At 35.6% G+C, this 23,545-nt stretch overlaps 2 protein-coding genes across 3 annotated transcripts in view; one reads left to right on the forward strand and one right to left on the reverse strand.

Annotated features, from left to right (window-relative positions):
- The window catches only part of LOC101742424 (thrombospondin type-1 domain-containing protein 4), a 90,009-nt gene extending 72,783 nt beyond the window's left edge, over positions 1-17,226 (forward strand). For both annotated transcript variants that reach the window (XM_012696559.4, XM_004933331.5), the window contains exons 8-17: positions 8,521-8,704; positions 9,421-9,581; positions 9,965-10,285; positions 10,731-10,955; positions 11,326-11,574; positions 12,386-12,536; positions 13,083-13,258; positions 15,073-15,250; positions 15,845-15,907; positions 16,645-17,226. In XM_012696559.4, coding sequence (XP_012552013.1) covers positions 8,521-8,704; positions 9,421-9,581; positions 9,965-10,285; positions 10,731-10,955; positions 11,326-11,574; positions 12,386-12,536; positions 13,083-13,258; positions 15,073-15,250; positions 15,845-15,907; positions 16,645-16,748 — 1,812 coding nt within the window. In that variant the 3' untranslated portion in view covers positions 16,749-17,226. The remainder of the gene's footprint in view (positions 1-8,520; positions 8,705-9,420; positions 9,582-9,964; positions 10,286-10,730; positions 10,956-11,325; positions 11,575-12,385; positions 12,537-13,082; positions 13,259-15,072; positions 15,251-15,844; positions 15,908-16,644) is intronic.
- Positions 17,227-17,623: 397 nt separating this feature from the next.
- On the reverse strand, positions 17,624-22,372 carry LOC101742282 (transmembrane reductase CYB561D2). The gene is made up of 3 exons (XM_004933330.4): positions 21,428-22,372; positions 20,970-21,162; positions 17,624-18,380 (listed from the first exon to the last, which is right to left on the reverse strand). Exons 1-3 carry the CDS (start codon positions 21,659-21,661, stop codon positions 18,094-18,096), a joined length of 714 nt encoding a protein of 237 aa, XP_004933387.1. The 5' UTR covers positions 21,662-22,372; the 3' UTR covers positions 17,624-18,093.
- Positions 22,373-23,545: the final 1,173 nt, after the last annotated feature.

Genomic DNA, 23,545 nt, shown 5'->3' on the forward strand with positions numbered 1-23,545 from the left:
CATTTAGTTAATCTATATATTAACTCGTGAAGCAAAAACTTTGTACCCCTTTTTACGAAAATTGCGCGGACGGAGGAGTATGAAATTTCCCACACTTATAGAGAATATAGATAAGGAGCGCAGAATGCTAATATTTTTGTTTAATTATGCATAAAATATACATTAAATCAATAAAAAAAACATTACACACACTACCATGTATTTGTCACAACGCATACATATAAATAAATATACCTACTCTTTGTTTATTGTCAATTGTCAAACTTTTGTTATTGTTTAAAGTTTGTATGCAAATTGAGAATAGGTTAATATTGTTTATCTTTAATATTATTTATCTATATAGTGTATTTTTGCGAAATCTGTGATTATATTATAGAAGTATTATAGTTAGTGTTTGACAGTAGAACCATAATAATGTAAAAAAAAAAAATTCAATTTATTAAAGTCGAATTTTGACTACTGCAGGACCACTAGTAGGTATCTATTAAACTGGCAATTGTCAAAAGAGTTTCCAAAGAAATCAGTTTTAATTGATACATACAAAAGCATTAATACCAATTAAGGTTTTGTTAATAAATAGCAATTTAATAAGGACCGGTTTGAACGTTAAATTGTCGAGTAAAAAACCAGGTGAAGTTTTCAACGTTGTGTGTCATTTGTTTAAACACACCCACGCGTTTTTGGGGTGATGTATAGTGTTCGAACATGCGAGTAGGCGTAATTAATTAACCGTAAGTGTCAAATGAATTATTTTAAAACCTTTTACACCGTTTTATGAATGACTCCGGAATAATTTTAAAGCGTTAGCACGAAACGCACGCGCAACTAAGTAAGTAGTAAATTTAATCCAAATGTTTTTGTTCATGAATAAATTTAGAAATATTAATTGGTTATGTTACCCGTTGCTTCGAAATTGCGTCCACCCTAGAATGCAATATGGTGTTGGCGGAAGGTAATTTGGAATACGGAGAAAGCACGTAATAGTTATGTTTGTCTTCCTGGCTTAGTTTTTATGATTAGATATGTCTTAACCTTTTTTTTACTATATTTGTTAACATTATGTGATAGTATCAAGCAAATTTATCACCATGCGTTTTCATAATGAAAGAAAGCGTTTAGATTTTTATGTCATTATAAAAAATGACGACTTAGTGCGCACGGCGGGTAGTTGTTGGATGCGGAAGGCGGAGGACCGCATTATGTGGAAGGCATTGGGGAAGGCTTATGTCCAGCAGTGGGCAGATAAAGGCTGATGATGATGATGATGATGATGATGATGATGATGATGATAAAAAATAGTTCTCTTGGGGCAAAACATGTAATATTGTCCACAAAAAAGAATTAAACCACTTCACTTCTGATACTTTTCATAGACATGAAAAATATTCGTAGTTATTTATAGCCAAGAAACTAAAAGGGTGTCAATATATACGTAAATAAATTTTCTTGTACCAGATGTTAATGAAGGTCTCTTTTGCATAAGAATACAAGAAGAGGCAGAGCTTCGGCGATTAACAAATGACTTATAATAAAATAATATAAGTCACTTAATATTAAAATTATATAATTATTAATATAAGCCACATATTATTTTTCTACAATTTTCAAATTCCTCTTGCACTTCACCCTATATGACGTTCTACATTTGATATTTTGCATTAAGAACTGTGTACAAAGTGAAACCAGTATGAATTGAAAATCTTTAAAAAATCGGATTTAACATATTCAAAACCTTTTGAGAAAAAAGTTCTCAATTGTTAATTTGATGATAATTGTATAATGGTCTAGAAATGTCGATCATTATAGTTTTTAGAGCGTCAATGAATAATTTAAAATAAATACGTATGCAAAACATTTAAAATTAAATTTAGTGAAAATCGATGCCTCCAATGAACACTACGCTAACTCCAAATTCGTAGATTTACAGGAGGAGCGTTTAAACGAAAAAAAAGTTGATAAAATCTTTAGTATTGCAGATATATTTGTTTTTTTTTGTGTAACTAGCTGATTTACTCATGCTTCTAACCCCATCAATAATGATTAATTGTAATACATACTTTTAACATAGTGAAGCGATTTGCGTGAAATACGAAACTTTCAAAATTTTGAGTTAGAGTAGTGTTCATTGGAGGCATCGAAATGTGCTTACGTGTTACTAACCCGGATATCTAGGTACTGCATAAATTAAATATTACTTGTGGCTACTTACACAATATTTTAAATTCGAAATACGAGTATAATTTTTTTATGGTAGGCAGCGGCTTGGCTCTGCCCCTGGCATTGCTGATTTCCGTGAGCGACGGTGACCACTTACCATCATGAGGGCCGTATGCTTGTCTGCCTACAAAGGCAATAAAAAAAAACATTAGAATCTAGTTTGCACAATTTGCACCGAATTGCACAGTACCCACTTCTATCCATTGTTATTTACATGAATATATTTCTAAATAAATGCGGTTCAATAGAAACTGGTAGATAGCTCTCAGTACCGACTAATCCTAATTAATAGCATATTAGTCTTCATATTCAATTATCGTTTGATTTATCGTCAGGCATTAAGTGTGTATTGATTTATGTTTATTGTAATCTGTTTATAAATTGCATGAAATCGATTTTTAATATATATTAAAGTTACTTTTGGGCACGGCCTATTGGATGTGTCAATTTGTCTTCTTAAAGAATAATTTCCTAAGATATTTTGAAATAAATAATTCATTATTATGTAGCTTAAGAACTAATTTCAAGTTAATTAATGCACGCTTTTCAAGTTTTGAAATCATCTTACTGAGACTACCGTTATCTTATACCTTTAAACGAGCAATTCTTGTATATACATATATATATAATCTGAATCTCGGAAACGGCTCCAACGATTTTCATAAAATTTAGTATACAGGGGATTTCGGGGGCGATAAATTGAGCTACGTTATTCGTGTTTTCAATAATCAACTCTTCCCGACATCTATTGGCGAATAATAATACTATTTTTCTTAATTGAGGGCAACTAACCGCTTTAAAGACACAACAAGAGGGCGTTATAAAAAAAAAAAACCGAGCAAAGCTCAACGGCACAAACATCAAATTTTTTTTTGCAAAATTCAATTTCAACCTCACAAATCCAAATGTCTGAATTTATTCTCCATGCTTTATAAAACAGCTCGTTTTCTCGCGAAACGAAGTCGTAAATTCAATCTTAGTACATTAACATACGTGTAAAGACATTAATGGTTAATAAAAACAAGATCAAGGCTCTCAACTGGTATCCTTGAGTGAGATCTCAACAAATGCACGTATTGTCAGCTTATCTGAGACAAAGACTTACAAGCAATAAAAGTCATTGTTATTTCACTTTTAATGTAAAGTGCACTGAAATTATCACACATGATTTCAATATTTATGTTTGGATCGTTTTAAATATAAACGATTTATTTGGTTAACGCTATGTGTGGTATTTTTTATTGACTTTTAAGACTAGAGAACGTAAAATCGTTAAGGAATATACAAGGAAGATGTTTCGGTAAGTTGACGTAAGCTTTCAACCTCAAGTGAGGGTAGTCGTGTAACTTATCACTCTCATTTTACTGAGTTTTTTTTTTTATTTACAATATGATTATGGTACTTTTTTTTAATGAAAAATCGTTTATTAACAAAAAGTTAAATCAAAATAATTTTATTTAATTTATATTATATATTAAATATATATTATTTATAAGGTATTTAATTTAATTTTTACTGAGATTATATTTCATACCATATCATCTCATATTATTTCATTTCACTTCATATTATCATTTTTCATAAAAATAAGAATATAAATTAAAGACTTGACCTAAAGGTCTTACTTAGTTACCAGGTCATAAAATCCCTTAAAACAATCAACTCTTCTTATAAAATACGGCGTTCCGACTTTTCAGTGAAAAATAATTTTTTTTCGTACCCTTATGTTAAACTACTTATACTTAAAGCAACCATCAGCTATTTGATATATTTACTTCGATTAATTCAATAAATGTCTTAAAGAGATATTAACTCAGGAGTAGCATATGAAATGCGATTTACAACTTTATTTTAAGATTGGTCAGCATGTGCATAATACATTTCAAACCGTATCAAGCTAGATTTTTAAGGAGCCATCAGGAAATACAGACGAGTACTTCGCGGTAGATAATTCTTATTTTGCATCTACGTATTAAATAGCCGTATCTAACACGAAGTACGCATGTACGCACGCATATACGAAAGTCGGTACCTACTGTTTAAGTGTAAGCATGGACAACTCTCTACAAACCAAGCAAAACTGAAATACTAATAGTATTAGGGTGCATTATTGCACGGATAGGCATAACCATTTGACTAATTTTATTTAATAGAAAGTCTCAAGGTAGTGTTTATGGGTTTCAATCCGTTAACAATTGGGCTGCGATATTATCTGAAGGCATTGGGGAAGGCCTATGTCCAGCAGTGGGCAGATAAAGGCTGATGATGATGATGATGATGATGATGATTATCTGACTGTATAACACACAAATTGTATTTAGGTGGAAGAATTCACTAACTAAATTAAGGAAGAATCATCGAAAATGTGATTAATTTCCTAATTTTTTTTATTTTATTTTTTTATTGCTTAGATGTGAGGACGAGCTCATATCCCACCTGGTGCTAAGTGGTTATTGGAGCCCATAGACATCTACAACGTAAATGCGCCAAACACCTTGAGATATAAGTTCTAAGGTGTCAGTATAGTTACAACGGCTGTCCCACCCTTCAAACCATATCTTATCCTTTAGGCCACGACGACTTCAAGACAGATTAAAGACATATTAAAAATCCTGCATAAGATCTAATCGACAAATTTATTTCAAAAGTCCTTTTATCTAAAACAGAAAGCATTCTAACAGAAAATCGACTAATGTGGTTAATTTTATCTTTTATTTAGCACATCCAATCTTCGAACTAAACATCTCTTTGGAATGCAGAAAGACATTAGCATAATGAAGTTTTCAATCCGAATATATGTATATTGATATCACACGATTTAAATAATAGCAAACAAGGACAATGTTTCTTAAATTATACCTTCATATGATAAAATGCAAATGTAATGGTTTTTTTTCGCATTTGAGATAACGCTGGCGTCGTGGGATACTTAAAGCCGTCTACTTTCATTGCGTGTGTGTATTTTGTTTCAATTCGTTGAAGTCAAATTAATTTGCAACTGCTTAGTGTAAAACGTTAAGTAACGGAAGCCATGAAATCTTCTTTTTTTTGCCATTACCTCATGTTATGTAGGATTGCGACACTGAAGTGGCAGTGGGCAGGACACATTGCTCGCGGAACAGATGGCCGTTGGGGCCAGAAGGTTCTTGAGTGGCGACCGCGTACTGGGAGACGTAGCATGGGTAGGCCTCCCACAAGGTGGGCCGACGACCTATTGAGGTTCGCGGGGATCCGCTGGATGCAGGCAGCGCAGGACCGGTCTTTGTGGCGAGGCTTGGGGGAGGCCTATGTCCAGCAGTGGACGTCCATGGGCTGATAGAATAGAAAATGTAGGATTGGCGCAGCGTGTCGTCCTTTATCTTATTATCCTTCGTAGGGATTTGGCATGAGTTTTACGACCCGCCGGCCTGCCTTGGATCAACTCTCTTTGAGAATAACTAAAAGTCATAAAGCGTGAAGTATTAATAAATTATTTATTACAAACTCAACAGCACTGAGAATATAAGAGATCTAAAATTGAATACCTTAGTACTCAAGACTATGGTATAACGGTAATTTGTAATTATATGCATGTCAATAAAGACATCTAAAAGTTTTTTATTATAGCGAATTTAAAGTACATAATAACAACGAATAATAAACAAGAGAATCTTTGAGAGTTCATTCAACTGGGTGGTAAAAATCTTGATTCTTTCGTGCAAGCTGTTGACGGCTTATCCGGTCATAAAGATGCATGAAACTGGTAGTGATGTGAGTGGCCTAATGAATATGACGATGGGTGTACTCGTATCGAGTTATGCAACCATCCCGGAACTTAAATGCTTTTATATATATGTATATTCTTTAGTTAATACGTAGTTAACCCGTATTCACGAACGTACTATCTTAACCGCGTTAAAAACCTAACCTAAAAATTACAACGTAATTACTGGTAGCTGATATTTAGAGGCTACAATGGTAGTTTCAACCTTTCTACTTTTGCCGCAAATTAATCATGCATACCTTTGAACTATTTTAGTATATAAATGAGACTACATATCTCAAGGCGTCGTAATGAAAACGACAAAACCCGCTTTCAAGTGTAAGCTTAAGTGTAAATAATACTAGATTATTTTTTAAATCTATGGTCTATGGGTATAATATTTTAGCTCATGTTGTTAGGCCGGCATTCTATTCTTGATTAAATATAACATAACAAGACTTTATAAAGCGATAATTTTTAATAAGGGCAGATAATGAAAAACGTAAGAGACTTAGGAAAAATAGTGTTGTCACAAATAGCTTTTTTTTCATACCTAAGCTGATGGTCTAGAGAGACCTTAACTGGTAGGTGAGCTCATGGGGATCAAACCTGACGATGTTGCTAACACGAACCCTAGCAAGAGCCGTGCTTCGCAGAATCTACCACTGGAACGGAAACGCGACCCACTCAGAAAATCTGGCGCAAATCTCAGTGGGCTGTGTCTGTGTGTGTGAGTTAATTTACTCGCCGAGCCCTTCGTCGCAAGCGACGGGTTCGACAAGGACGGTGATCGGTGCTTGGGGTGCCTAAAAGTACCGTTAGTGGATCGGGAGGATCCGAAATAACGTGTTTTGGGCGACATCGACTGTTTACCCCATTTGGTCCGCAGGATCGAGTGTGTAGTTCCCGGTGGCCACGATGAGAGGATTATCATGTCGTGCTGGTTTATCAAAGTGAATCACAAATAGCGACTGGTGCACAGTAGATTGCCGATTGGAATAGGAAAACAAAGTGATTGATTTTAATAGTATATATAGGTTTATGAGTATAGGGGGATTTATGATGCAGTATATTTCTGCTACCATGTATATAGGTTTTTTTAGTTGATGGAGTTGGCGAGTGGTGTACTTCGTTTGAGAAGCATCACAGGGAACGGGGACTCTACACAACCTCTCAAGATCGGCGGCATTTATATCGACGTGTCTTTAAGCTCTTTATGCTTTTATCACCTAAGAAACATAAATGTACCTTTTTATTTTTATCTTTATCGGTTTTTGTTGGCAGCAAACATCCTATCTTCTTTATTTATAAGTGAACATCACTTACAAGATAAACACGCATTGAGACTAGCACGCCTTTCTCTCAATTTGATATTCCAATTGTCTCATTCCAACTCAATCAGCGTCGTAAATCGCCTTCACTTTGTTACCCTAGACTGGCCGAGATAATGCGGTATCTTGGACAATGTGCTGTGGAAACAACCTATTGTGCGTAGAGAGCATTGTTGTTTGACATTGGGTGCAACGCAATTAATGCTCGTCAATGCAATGGGATGTGAATCGCGCCGACATTTATCTTTGTTTGAGAATAATCTGAAAGTTTATTGATGTTATTGACGGCTGACATGACCTTTAAGGTCAACGCTACCAATATTTACTGCCATTTTGTTGTTGCATCGGCAGCATAGAAAGTGGCTTGTATCTATTTGATATTTATTTTTGGAATGCCAGTTTTACCTTAAACGGAAGAGTGTTTTTTTATCGCTTAGATGGATGAATGAGCTAATCAATAACGCGATCCTAAGGCTACAAGAGCCCATGGACCTCACTATGTAAATACCGCGGCCCACCTCCAGACATGAGTCTCGTCTCAATTTCGTCGAATTCTCAATTGTAAAGTGCAATGGTTGTCCACCACTCAAACCAGAAAGTATTGCTGCTTCACGTCAGAAATAGGCACGGTGGTGTTACCTACTCGTATGGACTCACAAGCCCCTACTATCAGTTATTAGGCTTTATAAATTTTATACATTATTAATCTACGTTGACAATTAATCAAGTTACTCACGTAAAATAATAATATTAAAAAGTTTATAGTTAATTAATAATCTTGTTTTAAAATTTAATTCTATTGAAAATTTCATGTTCTCAACTGTTTAAGCTTTCGCAATTTTCTTAATAAAAATACTATCTGACAGGTTCTTAGCACAATTTCACCCATGATGGTGGCGCTCTTCCACTAGTTTCTTCCTCGCTGGATCTTCCCAGTGGGTCGCGATTCCGAACCGATGGTAGATTCTGCGAAGCACTGCTCTTGCTGAGGCTAGTGTTAGAAAATTCTCTCAGGTCAAGCCCGTGAGCTTACCTACCCATCAGAGCGTAGATGGAATAGACTCATACCATCGAATAAGTAGGGGAAAAAAGTGGCTCTCTCAACGGAAATTTCGGCCTAGTTTCCATCTAGGACTGACTGTCTGTGAAGGCATTTGTCAAGCACTTATACATAAAACTATAAGGAAAACCCAAATGCATGGATAGTAATCCGATCAATTATTTTGTCAGGTAATCGGACGGGAGTCTGTATTAGCAGGCAGCAATTCTCGGGAGCTGAGATGTGGAAGAAGGCTCGTTTCAGGATTGTTCTCGAAACCTCGACTGCCACTGGGCTACACTTTTGTAGCGACCGTCCCAAGGGGAGCATGCCGGATTAATGTGACAGAATTAGCTTCAAGCGAAAATTATATCGGTAAGCTTAGTAACAAAAATTTATTCAAATGTGAACTGACTTTAATGGTTTTAGGGTGTGCTAAAAACACTGCTGGACTTGTTGTTTTAGACAGAAAGGGAGTAAAGGTGCTCATAACTTGATCTTGATCTTGGTCTTGGAGCATTTACCATCTAATGTCATATAGTGGTCTTTAATCATCCGTATAAAATTACATCTGTGTTTTAGTTAGACAATATACTCTAATAAATTCTTATCTAAAAATTTTATCATAAATACTCTTTTCTTTAGTTCAAAAGCATTTTCATTCAATGTTCAAGTATCAAAATTTAGAAGACGCTCTATAAAATCCAAATCCATAACTAATAATCATATTGTCATCCTATCAGTAATCAGTTCAATGGTACACAATGAGTTTAACAGTCCATTGATGAAAGCAAATGGCCCACAAATATGAGGTTGGCCACTTATCAATCAGCTGTGTACTACTAGTACTGTAAATCACTCGCGATTCACCACAACAGAAACGCCCACTTTGTTCGGCGATGACGAATACAGTATTCACCTTGACTATTATGCTTTAGGCTGAATCAATTTGGACTGACAGGTGTACGAGTATACACGCCGTCAAATTACATAATAAATAAGCAAAATACATTTGTTACGAAAACAAAAAAATGAAATGGAATACATTTATATTAAAAGTGTTTAGTCTGATGAATAATTTTTATTTTCAGCCCTGAGGCTGTCGAATAGCTCGTATATATTAAATGGAGAGTTTGCCGTGAGTGCTCCAGGAATGTATGAGGCGGCTGGAGCCAGATTTCTTTATACCCGTACCGCTGGACTGGACAATGTGCATGCAAATGGACCCATATATCATCCTATTGATATTATGGTCAGTACATTTATGTATATTTAGCTCTAGAAGACAGAACAGCTTACGGATCATCTAACTAATAAATAATTACCGTCGCTCATAGATATTAGATTTATTTGCATAATTACTGGTGGTAGGACCTTTTGTGAGTCCGCGCGGGTGGGTACCACCACCGTGCCTATTTCTGCCGTGAAGCAGTAATGCGTTTCGGTTTGAAGGGTGGGCTGTGAGCTCGTCCACCCATCTAAGCAATTAAAAAAATGGTAATGCTGGAGGCATGATTAAAGAAAGATAATTCATAGCTGTCAGGAAACATAGAAGATATCACTCAAGTATCGAATGTAATAAAGTTATTGTGGTCATCTTTGGTATACCATTATAAATATCAATTTCTTTTTCAGATTCTTTATACTCAACCAAAACCGAACATTAAATATGAATACTTTACGGACTCTCCGATTGATGAAGGTGATGAAGCTAGGCCAGAAATACCAGATGTCGTACCAGCTATTATTACTAAACATACAAGGAGACATCACAGTTTTGATGCTTATCCCAGGGCAACAGGGAATATACCTAGACATTTAGATCATCCGAGCACTTCCAATGAACAGACGAGTGTTGAAACTGGCATCGATGCAAATGTAATTGGCAACAGAAAATTCATGTGGAGAATTTTGTCATTCACCCAATGCACAAGAAGCTGTGGTGGCGGAATTCAGGTAATAAATGTCAAATGTAAATAAACACTCAATGCATACATATTCAAACTATATTGTACAACTAGCGGCCTGCCCTCGCTTCGCTTTGGAAACATTAAATTTTATTATTAATAGTTGAGTCCCGCGATGTTACCCGCGGCTATTGTCGTACCGCGGGTGACGCCGCAGGGCAAAGTTAATCTAAAAAAAATAGTCTTAAGTTACTCCTTATATCATCAGCTACCTATCAGTGAAAGTCCCGTCAAAATCGGTCCAGCCGTTCCTGAGATTAGCCGGAACAAACAGACAGACAGACAGAGACAAAAATTGTAAAAAATGTTATTTTAGTGTATGTACCGCATATATATTCAAATGCATGTAGTAAAAAGCGGTTATTTCAATATTACAAACAGACACTTCAATTTTATTTATATGTTTAGATTAATAATTTACTTTATTTTTCTAGTTAGGAAAGTATAGGTGTGTAGAATCAACAAGCTCTGGAGATCGAGAGGTATCATCGGTCCATTGTACTGGTTCACCTCCGATCGGGCGGAGACGACGATGTGGTAATGTGCCCTGTCCACCAAGATGGAGGGCAGCCTCCTGGTCTCCTTGTCCCCGATGTGGACCTGCTACTCGGACAAGGATAGTAGGATGTGTACAGGATCACTCTAAAGGAATTACCAAGGTAAATAACTTATGTCAAATGTTCATTAGAGACCATTTTTAGATCAACAGAAATATATTCTTTCATATAGAACTGGCCGTGATAAATGATTTATTCTCACAGAACGGCCATCTAGTGTAGTGGTAAGTGACATGGTCACTACACAAGGGGGTCGCGGGTTCGAATCCCGCCAAGCGAAGATATTTGTATGATAAATATAAAATGTATTTTCCAGGGTAATGAATGTTTATTACATATATTTATGTGTATAATAAAAGTCTTACATTTATTTCCGTTATCTGGTACTTGCCATACAAGTTCTTTACGAACCTAGCAACGGGACCAGTTAACATGGCGTGATTGTTAGTAAATATTTATTTATTATTTATAGATAAGTGACCACAAATGTCCACCTCCAAAGCCACCCACAACAGAAATGTGTAACATCCCGAACTGCGATGACCTAAGTTTGGGCCCGGTAAGACGCATTGAATCAAAGAGAACTCGAAACAAGGAACTCACCGACACATTCCGCGAAGGCCCCGTTTATACCGTATCCATCAATACTACTGAATCCGAAATCGGCCCAGAATATAGTTTTAATGCGGCAGCTGGCTGGCTTTACACCGAATGGTCGGAGGTAGGTCACATTAATGCTTTTGTCGGTATACATCACCTTTATGGCGTTTCGTAATAATTGACGAAACTGTTACACAAAAACCACCTATGATTTATTGAAAGTGACGAAAATGAAAATAAGTATATTGTTATTTTAAGGTCTCCTTGCGAAATTGTAGCTATCAGTGATGTTTGAGATTTTATTGTTTGTGTGTTTTATTACACTGAAACTGGATTAATGTAGGTGAATAATCTAATGGATAAATAATATCTGTGGGTTTGTTTGCTTCTTTCTTTCGTTATGTACCACGAGTATGGCTCATAAGACAGGTGGCGGTATTTGTGTTGCCTAAAAAGCTGACTTTAAATAAGAGATAGAGATAAAATTAATCTGTTCCGAAACCAACTGCTTTGATTTCAGCTTCGAGAGAAGCATTACATTGAATTATAATGTTTAGCTTCAAGTTCGCCGTATACTAATCGCTTTGCAGGAATAAAATAGGTTTTCCCATTTCCATCCCGATCTAATCTTTAATCCCAAAAATATATTACTAACCCATTCAAAGTTTCCTTGATATTTAATTATATTCTCAAGTTCTTTATTATGTTTATTTCACTAAAAAAAAAACTTATCGCCCAATTACCATAATGATCTATTGTATCTACACACTCGCCAAATTATTAATTTTTATCTTCATGTTTATAATTAAATTTTAAATTATCGAAATGTTTTATTTTTGTAATTTGTAATTTTCGATTTAATTTATAGGTTATTTTCACATTTATAGCATCAAATTTTTTTCATAGGATTAAAATATTTTTCTTTCTCGTAGTGTATCGGGTGGTGTGTCGGTGGTGGCGTGCAAACAAGAGGTGTGCGTTGTACTGATCCTTCAGGATGTGCTCCAAGAAAGGAACCTCAAACAAGCAGAAGCTGCTCGCCTGCCCTGTCATGCGAGTCTTCGGAGGGGCAATGGTTTACTGGTGAGAAGTAATATTGTGTGTTTTATTTTATTTTAATAGCAATGTTTTTTTAAATTTAGAATTATTAAGACATAATGTTTTGAATATGTTGTTATTTTTTTTGTTGCTTAGATGGGTGGACGAGCTCACAGCCCACCTGGTAGTAAATGGTTACTGGAGCCCATAAACATCTGTAAATGCGCCATCCATCTTGAGATATAAGTTCTAAGGTCTCAGTATAGTTACAACGGCTGCCCTACCCTTCAAACCGAAACGCATTACTGCTTCACGGCAGAAATAGGTGGGGTGGTACCTATCCGTGCGGACTCACAAGAAGTACTACCACCAGTAAATTGTTTGTCTCAATAGCAAATTCAAAACTAAATATGATTTAGGAGTATAACTATGCATGTGGACTTGTTAGTTTGACATTGTAACTATTATAGTTTACTACTCAAATTTTTGTGTAATAAGAAATAAATAGTTATACTTTTATCGCATAGCGGATATTGGTTTAATAGCGGCGATACCTTGTTTATTTCTTAAATGTCCTTCGGTCTTTCCAAGGTGACTGGTCGCGTTGCACTTCAAAGTGCAAAGGACGACAGATTCGCGGTGTTCTGTGCATCGGTGGCACCGGTAGGCATCTTCGTGATTCGGCATGCAAGGACCCTAAGCCTGATCACGTAAGGGAATGCGGCGCCGACTGCCCTCCCACTTGGTACTTCAGCGATTGGGGCAAGGTTAGTCTGAAATACTTGGGTTAGTTATTACCCATTTTACAATTTCCGACGCTTTGAGTACCTCGGATATTGTTTACAGAATACGACGATTTACTTGTCATCAAAGTGTTTATTATTTACATGATTTACGAAAAATTATCAAAAAATGAAATGTGTAGTTTATTTAACACATACTTACTCTACCAATAAATTTTCTGTTTCGCAAGTTGACGAATTGTAAAATTATGAAAATAAATGTAAAAGATTCAATTTGTCAACTTATATTAAATTAATAACCTAATGAATACAAATATACCTAATTTTATACATAAAATATGTACCCCATATTAATATATATTAGGTATATTACATGGCCGTATATATCAACAAAAATGAATGTTTGCATGCTGTCCAAGAATATCAAATATGTTTGGTATCGTTATCTTGTGTGAGTACTATTGAAATGGATACAAAAAAATACTCTAGACTACATTCGGGTTTTGCCCCAGCTCGTACGTAGCTGATACTTTCATAATATAATACACAAATGGAAATCGAAGCCCATACTTTATGTCTCACTTCTCATATTAGCTTGTCTGGCCATAACTCAAATGTATTTTAAAATGAAATAAATAAATTTGTAGAAACATGAAAGTCGTTAACGGTTTTAGCTTAAATGTCAACTAGCCCAATTTATTAAACATCTGTGAATGTTATTGTTAAAATATCTTCTTTCAGTAATTAATAAATCTGAGTGTCTTTGGAAGTTGAAATCAAACTCTTTAAAGTGGACTTCCTTGCAAATCTTTCTTAGAGCGAGACTTACCGAGAAAAGTGGTTTGTCTAGTTCAAAGACAGTATATAAAAAAATATGAACTCGTAAATTATAGGTCATGCCATCGTGTTCTCAATAAAATAAAATGTAAAATGACACCTGTGCTAGTTTAATGGCGCTATATAAACGCTATTAACTAATTGAACGCGACGTTTCGTGATAGAGTGTATAATTACTCTGTAAAGCTTGTTAGATATAACGTGACACTGAAACCAATGAAGTTCTCGGATTTCATTGACAAGGCTACCTATAGCAAGGCTAAAATCGTTCTTCCAGCTCTCAGTGTTGAATATCTTAGTTGATTACTTCAGATCTAATTGATGCTACTAAACGGGTACAAGGTATTCAATTGTAGGAATGGTATGGAAATAATATTCTAATTAGCTTATACCTACATCCAACCGTCTACTGCTTGGACTCCTTCAAGGATGTTGGACAAGATCCACATAAGTTCTTTAGGAGTATTTGGGACGTAATTTTTTTATAGCTCATTTGATTAGAAGTACAGAGCAGAAATTGATTTTTTTAATATCCAATTAAATTCAGCTTGATACGAGGTAGAATGTTAACATTGTTTATTTTTCACATCGTTAGAATATTTTTTTTAATTCATTCATTCATAAAAATGTAACTGTGTCAGCTGCTCCGTCTGTCAAGGTATATTTAATAAACGATGGTGAAATCATGATGTGACAGAGAAGCTGAGAAGTGCGCGTTTGGAATGGTATGGACATGTGATGAGACGAAATGAAAATGAGATTGGTAAGAGAATGTTAACTATGAATGTGGAAGGATATAGAGGAAGAGGTAAAATTAAGAAGAAATGGATGGATTGCGTGAAAGACGATATGGATAAGAGGGGAGTGAGCGAAGAAATGGTATATGATAGAAGAAGTATGGAAGGAGAAAACATGTTGCGCCGACCCCAGGTGACTGGGAGAAGGACAGGATAATGATGATGAATAATGATGATGATGGTGAAATCATATTAATTTTGCAGTGCACAGGGAACTGTACATCTGAAGTAGGTTTACAAACGAGATCAGTAATCTGTGCTCACCCTGAAACCAACGGCACGGGCGGTGAAGCTGATTGCAAGACTGCGAGACCTCATGAGCAGAAATCTTGCGAAATGCGCTGTCCTACCATTTCTACTCTACCGCCAGATTTGACTATCGGTTAGTACATACCATAGCATGTAATCATGTTGTTTTCTTTCATAATAGCATTTAGCAATTTTTCAGTTTTCTAGATAATTCCCAAGAAAATAAATGGTCCATTGGGAAGAATCAAAGTCTGATTCTTTTTGAAGATTATTTATTTTTCTAAAAATAGCCCATAGATTGTTGTGTTACAGAATAACCTTTACAACTAATAATTAGGTAAAAAAATCTTAAAATAAACACATACCTTTAAAGTCGAGTAATGAATTCAGAATAAATGATAATTCTACTTTCATTTTATATGCTACTTACTTTTTCCAAGCAGCTGTGCACAAAAAACCTTCGGAAATCAAGATGCATACAAAGGTACCTTTTATATATTTATATATAAAAAGTACCTAAAGTACGTATTCTGTATACCTCTACTATAGTACCGGTGCGATCGGTAGAGTAAGAAGAAACAAACTCAAATTCGGACTTATATCTATTATCCGAGTATTAATTTTAAGAGTCATAGTCATAAGAATCTGATTGCTAGAATGACAGTGAAATATGCAGCTTTTACATTAATATATTCATAAATATTTATAGTTATAACACATCTTTCAGAATCTCAAAAAGTCGTTACTTCGAGTAATCGGCCTCCCATTATTAGAGAAACCGGACCTAGAGGTAGGTTTTGTTTGAACTATATCACTCACAATTCTATAACTCTATTTCTTTGGTGATCTCGCATATCGCCTCTATTTCTTTGGTGGCTCGCCAGATATTAAGCGTATATTTAAGCAGATCCAGGTCCACACCACAACATGAATCCCTCGAGACATACTACGATATGGAACTATATCGTGGCTTATTATCACGATTGTCAATATTTACGTGAGATAATATCCCCTGAGATCATATTCAAATGTATTTTTAACAAACAGTCTTCAAGGAAAGGAGGTGATTGTAAATTCAATAGTACTTATTATCTGTGGTTCCTAAAAAAATCTAGGTGAACAGATTTTCATAATTCTCGTGTGGTCCCATATCATTTGTGTCATTCTCAGACCAATAGTTTTTTGAGTTATCTTTAATGATGCATAAATAATTGGCTCCGAGAACATTCAGATACTAATTTTATTTTCTCATTATAATGTTGGTTAAATATCTTCCATTAAATTGACTATCGTATATTGGATTTATTTGTAAAAATTTGGTTGTCATCTGATATTTATATACTCACAGACAACTTCTTATCTAGTTTTAGTGTAACCAATATTTATATAATATCTTATAATAGCGGTTTAATGAAACGACTTTCGAAAACCTACCCTAAATCTCTAAAATAGCAACACATAGGCTTGATTAAAGGACTTTATTTCGGTTGATCAGTTGATATTCCGTTTTTTTTTGTTTTGTTCTAGAATGCGAAGATAAACTGAACAACTGTTTCCTGGCGGTTCAAGCTCGCCTTTGTCATTATAACTTCTACGTGCAGAACTGCTGTAATTCCTGCAAAGGACTGTGAAAGTATCTTTCATTCTACGATGAAGTAAATGAACGGTACCACAACTTTATGAATGAATTTCAGAATAAAAGCGGGCAGCGTCGTACTGTTCCTGCACTTCATAGCATTACCTGTCATAATAAGGTATTCGTCGTTCATCAGTAGTTTCATAATCATTTTTAGAATATAACGCGATTGAATATTATGTTTCATAAATATTTTGTAGTGTAGAAAATTTAATTTGATAATATAAATTGACTCGACCGTGATTTTTATCCGTTATTTTAATAAAATAAATTTAGTATTAGTATGTGTATTATTTTCGAAATCCCGATATCTTATATAAATGTGATTATATTCAGATTTATTATGACTTTCAGATATTACAGTATTCTTAATTATAGAAAAAAAAAACTAGAATTAGTTAATGTAATTTGCTTATTGGTGTGATATTTAATGTAAGATTGGATAATAAAAACAAATAAAGAATCTTTTAAAACTACGACTTTTTTTTCATCAGAATAACGTACCCAGATATACACAAATGCTATTTAAAAAGCCAATAAACGAAACAATAAGTGATAAATTAATCAGTAAGTATCGCTATTGTAAAAATGATAAAAACTATCACATTTCAATTTGAATTTTTTTTTGTTTTGCTATGTTGTACAATAAGTGTATTATACTTTTTTTTTTATTGCCTTTGTAGGCAGACGAACATACGGCCAACCTGATGGTAAGTGGTCACCGTCGCTCATGGACGTCAGCAATGCCAGGGGCAGAGCCAAGCCGCTGCCTGTATTATACAAAGATATATTAACTGAGCATTAACTTAAAGTAGTTTCTACATAAATATTTCTTGTCCACACAACGCTCTATATTCAAATAAAAGAATATTTATTTTAAAGTTTTATTTATTAAACGAATAACAATAAATAGACTTTTAAAACATTTCTTTACATGTATCTTATTTTCAATTTTACATAAAACTGAAAAAAGTACAAATGCAAATACAATAGTTAATAGTGACGTCAATGACATTTGTATCTATGTAAAATGATACAGATAATTGCCGTTTCACGTCTTGTAATTCAAACATTTATTTAACGTTCCTAATTCTTACTAATATACGTGTAGTCTTGGTGTTATTTGAGTAAAATCAATAGGTCAAATACAATGTTCGAAATTATAACAAAATTGCTTGAGTGCGTTATCTATTGCAGGTACCTTTGAAGAGTTATACAAACAGCGATTTCAATGAATGTATATGTGTAATATTTGTTTATTCATATACATTCTAACTGCAGGTAATATGTGGTTTTTGAATATTATACCACGAGTCAATACTGTAAGAATCTTCATTATGCTAACGTTTCATATACCTCCTAGTTAAATTTGATACCGCAGAGGATAGAACACCGATTAACGCCATTACTGTAAATGCGATAGACAGATTTGCATTCACGTCACCCATAACTATCCTGTAGATCGTATCAAAACCGAGACATAAACAAATAAAAGCTACTGACACGGTCAACAAGCCAAAACAAGCGTGAAGACTTCTCAATATTAATGCGGACGTTTGTTTAGGGAATATCAAGTTCACAACTCCTCCAATGAGACTTATCACAGTCAAGATTAAGGCGATGAGACCTGGAAAATAAGGAGGTTGTATGTGGCGTTCTAAAGACGGTTATGTCAATATTATGGCTATCTGTCGACAATTAAAAACAAATCAGTCTTTTGTACCTACTGACATTGTATAGTAATGATACGGCATTTTAATCATCGTTGCTTATCTGCTCAAATAAATTTTACAAAACAAATCAATGTCCGATAATGTAGAGAAAATTAAAGATTGTGATGTCGATGCAAAAAATGACGTATTATAAAATATAGTACTAGTGCTCCCGCAGTAGTCGAAATTCAACTATAATTAATTAGAATTGTAAATTTGTACACTATTATGATTGTATTTTATACTTCTATAATCACAAGTTTCGCCAAGAATACAGTATAAAAGATATTAACAAAGACAATCAATATTTAATCTATTCTCAATTTGACAACAGACGTCAAGTACAAAAGTTTGACAATAAATAGTATGCATGCCTGTGTGCGTCAAATACATGGTATGTAGTGTGTGTAATGTTTTCTTTATTGATTTAATGTATCTTTTATGCATTATTTTAAAAAAATATTAGCATTGTGCACTTCTCTATATTCTCTATAAGTGTGGAAAATTTCATACTCTTCCGACCGCGAAAATTTCGTAAAAAGGGATAAAAAGTTTTTGCTTCACGTATTAATATATTATATAGTATATTATTATATTTAGTTATTTCTGCGTGAATCATTAATACGTTTCGGTCTGAAGCTTGGGGCATCCGATATACTGTAGAAACTGAGACTTAGAAGTCGTGTCTCAAGATGGGCGGCGGCATGGACGTAGACAGACATGGATTGATTGACAGCCGATAGACATGGCATTGATGCCTATCGGCTTCGGTGACCACTTAACACCAGGAGGGTCGTGAGCTCATCCACCCATCTTCGCAATAAAAAATATAGACATATTATTCAAATTTGAAATCGTTAAGTTAATCATTAGTTTTTTTGTGTCATTCTTTTATTTTGGACTTTTCAAGTACTTGACAGGTTTAGTAGTCACGGACATCTAGTCTAGGCGGAGTCGGAAATAATGTACTATAAGAAACACGAGATTAAGCCGTAAAAGTAAATATAACTATGTCTACGACTCGCGAGAGCCGAAGAAAACACTAAAATATTTAGTAGTCTTTAGATTCTATGTTTGTGGCATTGACTAAATAGGTTGGGGAAAAAGTCTTTTTGCATTATAATGTATGAACTTGTAATAAAATCTCTTTGGTATTTGTATCTGGCTAGTTTTGATTTTGGTTAAAAGTTTAAATTTTAAAGAAGATGATTCCAAATTCAAATTAAGAAAATGTGTGATTTTTATTTATTTTTCGTACTATCAAGGTGAGTGAATCTAATGAAGAAATTCGATACATTTTAAAATTTTACTACAAAAAAGGTAAAATGCAACGAAAGCCGCGAAAAAAATTTGCGGTGTTCATGGACCTAGTGCAGTGTCTGTGAGAGTAGCACAAATTTGGTTTAAGCGTTTTCAATCCGAAAATTTTGATGTCAAATATGCACGTCGCTCTGGTCGCCCTGTTACGGAAAAATGGATACCATTTTTGAAAAGGTGGAGGTAGTTACGACGTAGCTGAAGAACTGGGAATTGACCACAAAATAGTTTTGGCGCATAACTATACTTGAGACCTTAGAACTTATATCTCAAGATGGGAGGCACATTTACGTTGTAGATGTCTATGGGTTCCAGTAACCACTTAACACCAGGTGGGCTGTGAGCTCGTCCACCCATCTAAGCAATAAAGCAAAAGAAATTTGAAAAAAACGGTACACAAAAAATGCTCGATATTTGGGTACCTTACGAGCTCACGGAAAGAAACCTAATGAATCGTGTACTCATTTGTGATTCTTTATTACGACGTAATGAAGCCGAACCATTTTTGAAGAAGCTGATAGCTGGTGATGAAAAGTGGATCGAGTACGACAAGAACGTGCGAAAAAGGTCGTGGTCAAAGGCCGGTCAGGCTTCACAAACTGTGGCGAAACCCGGTTTAACTCGCAACAAGGTGATGCTGTGTGTGTAGTGAGATTGGAAGGGCATTATTCATTATGAACTGCTACCACCAGACAGGACCATCGATTCTGAATTCCACTGCGAACAACTAATGAGATTAAAGCAATAAGTTGAGAGAAAGCGGCCGGAATTAATCAACAGAAGGGGTGTGGTTTTTCATCATGATAACGCTAGACCTCACACATCTTTAGCCACTCAGCAAAAATTAAGAGAGCTTGGCTGGGAGGTGTTAATACATCCGCCGTAAAGTCCTGACCTTGCACCTTCAGATTTCCACCTGTTTCGATCTCTTCAGAATTCTTTAGGCAGTGTCAGGTTAACATCACGAGAGGACTGAAAAACCAATTGTCGCGGTATTTTGATCAGAAGCCCTAAAATTTCTATAGCAAAGGGATCATGTCCCTCCCTACCTACAAGATACCAAAAAGCTATCGAACAAAATGGTACCTACATACTTTAGTTAAATGTAAATAAAATTTATTAAAAAATGTGAGTTTTCTCAAAAAATGAGAAGATACTTTTTCCCCAACCTATTATAATAGACTCACCTAGAATACCGTGAGCAGTCTGCATATGTTCATTCAAGTTGGTAAACCTTATGATGCTGCCAGCAATTGCAAGTATAGACCCAGAAACTTGCATCACCCAGTGCACCATTTTCTTATTCGGATACTTTAAAGAATTAGTCCAACCATTGTTCGGACTGAAGGTCAATATCGCTTGAGACATTAAGATCACGTACTGAAATTTATAAAAGAAAACGATATTATTTCTTTCATACAAACAAAATAGTCGGGAATGTTTATAATTTAATTTTCACGAATATCTCTTGCAAGCTTTTTTTATGAACGTCTGCATAAAAATTATGAAATTCAAATGAAAAACATCTCCTCTGCTGACCTATATATTGTGTAGCCGTAACTAGGTCAATTTTGTTGCATTTTTTGTTTTTAATCACGAAACGGATGCTAGTGTTAAAGTTTAACGAGTTAAACAAATTACTCACCCCTGTAACGCACAAATAAATGTGCTGCTTTAGATTGTTCGTGCCGTGGAAGACATTGGCGAATATGAATGCGCTGAGCGCCACCGCGCCTATCAGGACGTGTGTCACAGTATTCACGACATTTAGTACGATCATGGCTACATTGATTTCTTGTCTTTGAGCCGTTTGTTGGATATTGGCTTCGATATGAACTGGATCTGCCGGCAGCGGAGGAGGCGGTGGGGGCGGCATCATATTCGTTACTGAAATATTTTCTCACGCGAGACAAGTGAAAATGTTAAAAACCACTAGTGAATTGATTTATCGATCCAAAAACTCGTATCTGATTTGTGTTATCTTTCGATTTTGTGATAACAGATAGGCGTGACTAGTAAGTTCCCTTTGGAAGTATTTACGTGATATGTTACTTTTGGTATATTAATTGTGTGATGTCCATTTATTACTTTATCGTTCGTTGACTTTGTTATCGTGACAATTTATTAAAGTGCCATTCAAAATTACTTCCCATTAATTATTTTAATAATTGTAACCGCAAACATAGTTATCGCAGATAAAGATTGAAAACAAACACTATTTTATTATTGTATTGCTTTATCAACAACAACAATCTTAGCACAGTTAATCATTCATTATCATTTAGGTACTCTGCACTAGTAGTTACTTAAATTTTTACAACACTAACAATTCTAGTCTATTTTATGTGCCGTTGGGAAGACTGGAACTTAGAATTTGAGATCTCGAGATGTGTGGCGACATTCACATTGTAGTTTCCCTTGGTTCTGATAATTAGTTAACATACGGTAGTCTCATGCTCAATTCAATAAAAAAAAAACGGTTTTTTTCTTCCCACCTATGCTGACAGCCTTGAGAGGCTATTTCAGCTTCGCCTTAACGTGTAGGTGAGCTCACGGGGCTCAAATCGGGAGTGTTGCTAACACTGGCCCTAGCAAGAGCAGTGCTTCGTAGAATCTACCACCGGATCAGAGACGCGACCCACTGAGAAGATCCGTCGAGAAACTAAGTGGGCTGTGTCTATGGGTTAATTTACTCGTCGAGTCCTTTGTCGCAAGCGACGGGTTCGGTGAGTACGGTGACCGGAAAATCTGTGTTCAGTATTTCATATTCAAAAATAATTAAACAAAGGCATATTTTTTTAAGATGAAAATTTTATTTTATTCGCAGTGACAAACCAGAAGTTCAAAGAAACATAAACGGAATTAAGACAATACAATTAAAAGCACAGTGACAATGTTGTTTTCCGTCCATTTTCTAAACGATCTCCCGTCAAAGGCAGCACAAAGACTAGCCGTAGACAACAGTAATGGACACACACCGCTAGTCTAATGTATATATACTTTATCCAGGAAATGCATAAGATCCATCTTAGCTTGTTTTTTTTTTTTTTTTTTTTTTTTTTATGATTGAAAGTTTACTGGTGGCCCGAAGGCCTTTCCAGTTTCACCAGGACAGGTGGGCGAGCAAAGGCTCAGCCAAGAGGGGTGGGATTTGCTAACAACTGCCCGAGCGCCTCCGAAGGAGACCTAACAACTCAAGAGCAATTGTTTCGCGAATGAATCTACTACCGGATCGGAATCGCGACCCGCTGAGAAGATCCGGCGAGAAACTCAGCGGGCTGATGCATGGGTTAGGTTGCACGTCGACCTCTTTGTCGAGTTCGACGAGTACGGTTACCGGGGTCCCTAAGCCTGCCCCTAGTATTAGAGCTGAAGGCATCTAATGCAAAGGTTATTGGATCTGATGGATCCGTAAGGACGTGTCTAGGGCGTCGACGGTGACTGGCTCCTGCATGATCAGGATTCGGGGAGTAGTCAGCGGCGGCAACGATAAGGCGATTATCATGACGCATAGCCTTATCGAAGTATCGTTCCGACGCTGACTTCATGTATTTCCGAATTGATTCGAGGCCCAGGTCGTCGTGTAGGTCAACGTTCCTCACGAACCACGGAGCCCCGACAGCTAACCTGCAAAAGCGGGATTGTAGGGATTGGAGGGTGTCTATGTGTGTGCGGGCCGCGTGAGCGAACACCACACTCGCGTAAGTCATGACGGGCCTTATGCAAGTTTTGTAAAGTGTCACCTTGTTCCGAAGGGACATTT

Source organism: Bombyx mori, chromosome 19, assembly GCF_030269925.1.
Source record: "Bombyx mori chromosome 19, ASM3026992v2".
Classification (NCBI taxonomy): domain Eukaryota; kingdom Metazoa; phylum Arthropoda; class Insecta; order Lepidoptera; family Bombycidae; genus Bombyx; species Bombyx mori.